Source organism: Bombus huntii, chromosome 14 (genome assembly GCF_024542735.1).
Source record: "Bombus huntii isolate Logan2020A chromosome 14, iyBomHunt1.1, whole genome shotgun sequence".
NCBI classification, from domain to species: domain Eukaryota; kingdom Metazoa; phylum Arthropoda; class Insecta; order Hymenoptera; family Apidae; genus Bombus; species Bombus huntii.
In genome coordinates this window covers 5,085,167-5,093,694 of record NC_066251.1, presented here as the reverse complement: position 1 = coordinate 5,093,694, position 8,528 = coordinate 5,085,167, and the positions used below count along the sequence as shown (strand labels likewise).

The 8,528-nt window shown below is 39.0% G+C and overlaps 1 protein-coding gene across 1 annotated transcript in view; it reads right to left on the bottom strand.

Annotated features, from left to right (window-relative positions):
* Positions 1–1,275: 1,275 nt before the first annotated feature.
* The window catches only part of LOC126872982 (protein lozenge-like), a 37,796-nt gene continuing 30,543 nt past the window's right edge, over positions 1,276–8,528 (bottom strand). Inside the window, exons 5-6 of the mRNA XM_050633322.1 lie at positions 3,528–3,698; positions 1,276–2,321 (exon numbers count right to left, since the gene is read on the bottom strand). Coding sequence (XP_050489279.1) covers positions 1,852–2,321; positions 3,528–3,698 — 641 coding nt within the window. The 3' untranslated portion in view covers positions 1,276–1,851. The remainder of the gene's footprint in view (positions 2,322–3,527; positions 3,699–8,528) is intronic.

Genomic DNA, 8,528 nt, shown 5'->3' with positions numbered 1-8,528 from the left:
CAATGGCTACAAATAGTATTTGCACACTTCCTTTTTTTTCAATGAAACATATTCTATTAGGTTCTACTATATCATTTTCATAGCACGTGTTAAATTTTTGTAGTCGTACGAAAGTACCACTAATGTACTTGGACCTAATTAATTAGTACGTAAATGCAATAACAGACACAACGGTGTACGAATGCTTTTTGTAGTCACTCTATATCTTGTTCCTTGAAACGAAGGAAACATTATCTTTAATAACTTACCTGCTGTAGTCCTCGAATTTTTATTTATGAATCTCACTTTTACTTTAGAAAAAGTATTTTCAATATTTTAACAAAATTTTTATAAAAATCATCCGAACATTTTTTGTCAAAACCTAGAAAATGCAACAAAAGTAAGAAAACATAATTGCGTCAAATGTGATTCAAAGAATACAATAGAATTAATTGTGAGACGATTGTCCGAGCTTGTAAAATATTGGGATAATTATTTACGTGGAAATGCAAATACGAAATAGAAACCAATGGAGCGAACAAAGGAAATGTTGGAAAACTCAATGGAAAGAGGAAAATGGTTGTGAATTCCTTCGAACCTGGTCATTATCCACTAATTGTAATCAGGAAAACATCCTATTTGTTCTCTACGTATAGCTTGGCAGCAGAATCGTTGGATAATCCATTAATTCTTCATTCAGACAGTAATTTCGCTTGGGACTCGACGCTCAAGTAACTTTCTAATCCTTCCAATTGTTGTAGAATACAACTTCGTTTTAGAATTTCTAAAAACTTGCATTATCGACTCGAAACTCGATTATTTACCACAATCCACAATTACCACAGTTTTAAAGAAATCTTATCGCTAAATCTTAATTTTCATCTTACACGAGGAAGATATTTAATTCAACTCAAGGAACATTCAGAGCTGAAATATTCTGTTTTACTTCGTAGAAAATCGTACAAACGAGGAATGATGTTTTTTAGTCGGCTCGTAAAACCGATGGAAAAAAGAGTGGAAAACAGGGTGGGTTGGAAGTAAAGGGAGAGAGGATGGAACAGTGACGTAGACCGCAACTATCCATTCGTTCGTCATTTCCAGTATGCTTTAAATATTAAATAGAGCTTGCAGCGCGCCCGTAAAAAGGATTACTCGTGGCCTCTGTGCCCTCTGAAAAAAGGGAGAACCACATACCTCTGTGGGCAGATGTGTGTTTCAAGATTTTTCTACTCGAATTGCGAAGAAGATTAATTCGTTGATCCTACCTTTGTTACATTTTTCCTGCTAATGACAGGAACGAGAAACAACGAACGAAAAATCGTCGATGTTCTCGATGACTCTTTACTAATGCTATGTCTATATTCGTTCCTACGTATACGAAGCTTCCTCGTGGTGGATCTAGTGAACGGGGGCATGCAGGAACCTGTTCAGGCAAGATTTTATTTCATGGAAAATATCTGTATTTACAATGTTACATGACTATCTTCCCACTTTGCGGATACACGTACGCGCTGGCTCAATTTACAGCCGCGTATCGAGCCCTGATCCCTCTACGCGCTCCTCCAGCGATGCTTTTTCTAAACGATCGAGTTAGAGACGCTCTTAGAGTCGAGATCCTTTCCTAACACCTCGAGACTTTCTCACGACGACAGCGTATCTACACATTCGTGTTCCAGTTCTCAGTCACCGTCGATACCAATCACACTTGGTATGACCGCGAAAAATCGACCATTTCCTCGAGCACTACCACTACATCACCAAGTTCCTAACACCTTCGCTCGACCCTTCTCTCAACTCTCTATTGCAAACATTATCGTTTCATCGATATCACATTTATAACATTTAAAGTCACAGACTCGTTTACAAATCCCTTCAGTAAGGTCTCCATACATCGTTCCTTTGCTCGTTCTCTTCGCCCATAACTCCGATCTCCAGCCTGTTGCTGCTGATCGTCAGATTACTGCCAGCGATTGTGACCTGTTCCTCGCTCAAATCACCATGCAGATGCAGATGAATCTGGTTCTGGTTCACCGTGCTGTACAACTGTGGATAAAGGACCATTGGCGCTGGACTGATGTAATTTTGGCTTGGATTATTATAGTAGCCTTGGTAGTTTGGATTGTAATTGTGTGAGGCGACCGGGACCGGCGTAGCTGGTCCAGAGGTCCAGGAACCGTAGTGGTAACCTGGACTTCCGCTGCCTGTCCCACCGCCCGCGAAGATGTCTGGATCGCTGGTCTTGCTGGGTACCAATGGCAACGAGGTCGACGAGGTTCCGTGACTTGGATACATGGAGACGCAATTCGGCGTGTACGTGTCCTGTTGACTGTCTGACGGAAGAACTGCAAGATTTGAGACAGACTGTGCAGTTGTTGTTAGATATGTAAGTTTCTGCTGAAGGAATGGATACTTGGAGGCTGTGGCTGAGGTTGAAGCGTGGTTGAAACGAGTAAGTTAGTCGAGTGGTTTTTATACAGAGGATATTTCAGATATTTCGAGAAAAAAGCATAGACGTTTCTGGTTGTAGATCAGGACAACCGGTGATCTCGAACTGAACGTGTTAATTGATCCAGATCGTTAGAGAAATAATTAATCAATTAGAATTTTGTATTGTACGAGATAAAGATTTAAGATACACGGATCCAGAGAACAGTTGCGAATGCTATTTGCAACAATTTTAGAGGAAAATAATGGATTAATAACCATAGATATTGGTACTTCTACTATTTTTTAGCGCGACCCTCGTTGAATTAAATGGTATGAAATCTAAGTCTGACTTAGTAGCTAGTGTGTGCATAGTATGTATGACGTAACATATAGAATATAATAAATAGAAAATGAAATATGTAATAGAAGGTATAGTTAGAGAGGCAATGCAGATATTATCAAAAACGTATTAATATGAATATTCGTTATGCAAGTATAATTGATGAGATTTGTTGAATATGTGAGTTCTTTACTCATATCGATCTAAGGTTTCAAATATGGAGGTTTAATAATTTCCTTATGGTGTTTCAGGTTTATCTAGTTTTCCTGTACCTGAGTGTCTTTGTATTAATGAGTGGATGTGTAGGTATATGTATATCTAGAACTAGAAGTGTTTGTTAAGAGATTAAAGGTGTTCTGTTTGGAGCGATCAAACAGGTGTCAGCAATTTCGCTGTGATAACAATTATGAGCGACGTATGTGAGAATCTGGCAAAAATAACAAGATTATACGAATTATTCGTATTTTACTGGTGTTAACAAGTAGTTACGTCACACAGAAGAGGAAGAACGCCTTCTTGGAAAATATTCTGCGTCACAACAGCGTAGAGATGGCTAAATATCAGAATTTTCCTTTAGATATGAATGCAAATCGCTGTTTTGTATTTAATCCTTTTACAGTGTAATAAAGCAATGAAAATGTTTAGAACGAACAATTTGAAAAACAATTGTTCCTTTATCTACGATTTTAAATAAAATTTAAAATTACTATAAAATCGCTATATCTGATGGTTTGCTTTCGTGTTATACACTGAAAGGATTGAGAAATATTTTGGTACTAACCAGTGGGTAATGGTACCGGTTCCGTCGTGGGATGATGAGAAAGGGCTTCCCCTGGATACGAAAACGCTCCTCCAGGAATCGGCGAAAACGAGCCACCACTGCTTACTGGTGGAGCTGGATAAGAAGATGCTGCAGATGGGTAAGTCCACTCTGCAGCAGCCGTACTCGTATCTGCAACAAAAATCATTGCAATCCATTAGAAAAATTCTTTAATAATCATACTGTGGTTATTTACGCGAATTTATATCGTTATAAGAATAATTGAAAGAGTAAATTTGTTATATCTATTATATTTGAATATTTTATATATTTTTGCCAATTATGTGCATTTTATGTATGTATAAATATCTGAGAGTTATATATTTCTCTATATACCTTTATGTATCATACATATGCAATCTATGGATATTCGCACCTTTAAATTTCCCATAAACGCATAATAATTCGCATAATATTTCTCAGTATACCGACAATGAGTACAAACGTTGGATACTTTCAACTCATAGGACGAGATTCCAAGGAGAAGACTCATAGGCGATTGACTCGATTCTACGCACTGTTTGTAAAATTGTAACGGTGTTCTGAGTGAGTAACTCCGTCAGATTAATTGAAATGACTCACGGAGTCGAAGTATGCCGGAAGTCTAAATGATTGCTAGTACACGTTAATTGGTCACGGATGTTTATACAAATATATATTTCCATGAATGCAACTAAAGAATTGGAACTTTGGGAGCAGAGGCAGGGACTCATTTCGTTCATTAAATATTATAACCAGCCTTGCAATTTTAATAAATTTAAAAATGCAAAGATGCGTAGAATACATATAATAATAGGCAATAGTATATCAAATATCTAAAATATACTTGCTGCTGAACTGAATTGTGAAAAACAATCGAGGTTATTACTATCGAAATTTTATAAAATTCAAGAAGGAAACATCGCTGATTACTGATTAATTATAGATAATTTTTCATTTTCATGTAACATACAAAAGACAAGTACATTACTCATGAACTTAGCTACTCGATTTATAATTTAACACTCCATACTCTGGATATTTCACGTAGATACACATCTTTTCATATTATCTTCATTTTTGCAATTTAAATTTCTCAAAAAATGCAAAAACATCTATCCGTACTAATCGGACATTTAAAAAATACGTGACTTTTCGTAGGTCCAGCGTAAGAATCACAAGGTCTACGTCATTTATACCAAGTAATTATCCGATATTAATTATCATCTCTTGAAATATTTATCGCAGAGTATGCGACTTCCGTCGGACGTGCAATGAATTTCCAAGTACCTACCTCCGCGGTAATGACGAGACGAGCAACCGGTAAAAGTTACGGAAATACAGAGAGGAAAATATCGCACGCTGAGTCAACGATGATTCGGCAAAATTATTACTCGCCATTATTCCGTCGAAGCTGAACGCGACTGACTTGTGATTATGAAATACGTATTCTCCAGAGATCGAGAATAAAGTTTCACGAAAAGAACCAACATCGACACACAATATTTCACTCCCCCCTTTTTTTTATTCGTCCTCTCAATTGGCCGTTTCAGCTTTCATTCGACATCTGTAACACTATAGTCTGCTTCCTGTTGGCCTTCGAGTATTTATTCAATGATTCGATCATTTCTATTGGTCGTTCTATTTTATTAAAAAAAAAAAAAAAAAAAAAAAGAAGGAAAAGATTATAAAACGTTATTGTATCGCGTACGATACGAGGAAACGTTTAGGAAGTCAATCAAAGAGTTCAAGGAACTTGTGTTCGCAGGTTTGTCTCATGTTTGCAGAGGTGCATACGTGATGACTATAATATGAGAGTCGTTCACTAGCGGGAAGACTCGGTGGAAAGCCCGGGCATTGATGATTCTCGGCGGATAGTCGTCGGCCCGATGACAAAACACGCTTTCTCAAGGGCGCGTTCGTCGCCCAGCCACTTCCAAGAAGGACTATTACGAGAAAGTAGTTTCGAAAACTCCGGATTTTATATTGTCAAAGATTTTCGAAACCTGCGTTTTATTCACAGAGTCATTTCCTACAATTGGATTAATATTATTAGCGAAATTTTACAAGTCACAAGTTGCAATTTAGAATTTAGATTAAGCATATACATATTCATTCAACTATAGTGTTAGAAATATGTCAAAGTAGATATTAAGCAAATTTGCAACCAGCGGAAAATAGTTAATTTCCACTATACCTGATTTCCAATAAAAATGAAAATACGATGAAGTCACGCCTATTATGCATTATTGTAAATACAAGGAAAGATCTTCGAGTCAGAGTCAGATTTCACCAGTTCAGTCAGCTTGGCAAACTGTGTTTTACCTAAACGTAAAAAAAATACGGTTCTTACGAAATTAGGTATTCCACTCTACCAGATATGCCACAAGATTTTCCTATTTGAGTGAAAACGGCTGATTCGGCCGAGCAGATCGCGTAGCTGCAGAATAAAGTCGAATTTTACAGAGATTTGACTCCGATTTCCCGCGGCAAATCGATCGATTGTCGATCCGTCTTACTCGGTCGACAATAGGCGAGAAACTTATATTTTACAGTGCGAATGGAAAGCAGGAGAACCTTTCGGGTCAAGGCGGGGAAGTCGCCGAGAGAATTGATTAGAAAACCGTCGATTTTAATAGGCGATAAATCACGGGTTTCGCCATTGACTTGAACTGCACGCTTCGTAGTCCCGCGTTGGATTATGAGGGGCTGCTGGCCGCGCAAGAAACAGACGGCGGTTTTGTAATTAACGGTTGCTAATTCCCTCGTAAACCTACGGACAGGCCTTTACACTCCGCGAGCCTTCCAAGTCAAATTATTTAACCTGTCGAGGCTGAACTCAATGGCAGCAGCCTCTTTAAAACGTTTCCTGTATTTTACTTTGTTGCATTAGAGTGTCGTTTATCGAGAAGTCTCGACGTTTATGGCTTCCGTGAAGGATTAAGCGAATCTCACGTTTTCGAGCTGATCGCTTCGACACTGTGAATATTGTCAGTCTATAAATTATACGACTTATATGACGTATTTTGAAACGCGTGGGACATATTAGAATTAACACGCTGGAATTTGTGAATGTTCCTAGTGGAGCTGAACGTGTCAGTGTTCCCAAATATTCTTAACAATTGCGACAGAATTTAATTTCTACGAACTTGTCTGAGGACAATTGGCAACTAAAAATACACTTCGATAAATGAAGTTCAGATAAACGGCTTTTACGCAAACAGAGTTCTATTGTAATCTCGAATCGACTATAATCTTATTCCAATAAAGAAAAAGCGTTCTACTGGATTGCGATAAACACGAGTTTGATGAAATATTATAAAAATCTCGGAAGCTAAGCTACTTCCTTACCGAAGAATTTCCTTGTCAGCTACGCTTTGATTCTCGAGGAAGGCGTTCGAACCGCCACGCCGTAAGATCAGGTCGAGGTCGCGGGTGGAAGATCCGCTAGCAAAACTGTCGTTACGCCTACCGACCAGAGAAGGTCGAGGTCGTTTCGGAATTCTCAAAAGGGACCGCGCACCATGGGGATGGGGGCGTGCGGGTGATTACCGAAAATGGCCGTGTATTTGCCGCAATTACCGGAACAACGGTAACAAAACAAAGCACACCAGCATGGGTCGACCATCTGTTGGATAATAGTCCATTTCGAGCCTCTTCAGGGAACAGGCTAGTTCTATGAATCATGAAAAAGAGGAGATCGAACTTGCCTTGAGATCCGACCAAGGAAGATATCAGGTGGATATTTGATCATTCTCTATTCATCCTTATTCACACATTGTCGATCTCTTGAAAAAATTTCATTTACACACTGAACCACGGTACCATTAATCGCTAAATGAACAGTTTCTATGAATTACGGAAAAAAGAAAAGAAGGAGATCGAACTTGTCTCGAGATTCGATCAAGAAAGACATCAACTGTGATATCCAATCGTCTTGTATTCATTTTTATTCACAACATTGTCGGTCTCCTGCAAGAATTGAGTCATACACTGAACCACCTTGGCAGATAAAATTAATCGTCAAAGAGAAGGTTTTCATAAATCAGAGGAACAAAGAACAAAGTTGTCTGAAAACCTCTTCAAGCATAACATCGAATGAAATATTCATTTCATTGGAAACATCATTCCCTATTCGCTCCTGTTCCCGAGCGATTTGCATTGTTTCTAAAAATACAGTTGTACACCGAAACATCCTCTCCAAGATCAAGTAGATCAACGAATAATAGATTAAGAAGCGAAGACAGATCATTGGTATGAGATGAAATCGCGTTATTCTCGACACTCGGGATTTCATAGTTTCATCGTTTCAACCGCAGACACTAGAGATTTGCAATGTTGAGTAAGGACAACTTTGCGGATCGAACTTTCCCATAGACCATTTCCATTTATCGGTGATCTCGATATCGTTACAGGGTTGGTCACCGCGCTCGATCGACAAGCAGACGACTCTTTGAAGAAATCATAAGGTGTAACATCGGCGTTGATCCTGACCAAAGGAACGCACGAGTCCTGACCAAAGGAACTCCGAGTTGTTTACTACTTCCTTCTCTTCGTGTCTCTCTTCCTCCTTCCCTGGATCTCTGTCCGTAGCTCTGCGGGTGTGAAACCACAGTGAGGTGGTTTTGGTGCTTAGTCTCTCGACCAGCCATCTACTTAACGAACCGTCCATCGACCGCCGTCATTTCGTCGTTTCTCGGTTTCTCTCCCACCTAACTCTCCACCCCACACCGAGCTTCATGCTACCGCTAGCCCGTTCCTTCGATCGGCTTCATCTTCTTCTTCTTCTTCTTTCAACGATCGAGTGGTCTGCCGATCATCTATTCCACAAAGAAAGTGGCAACACGATAGTAGATACTTTGGATCGTTTCCATTGTTGGTAACTAACAAGCTGCATAGAGTAGGATATGGTAAGGGTTATTTTAGTCGCCTAATCTCCAATATCTGAACCATTTCTAGACTAATGGTACGCTACGTCCTAAG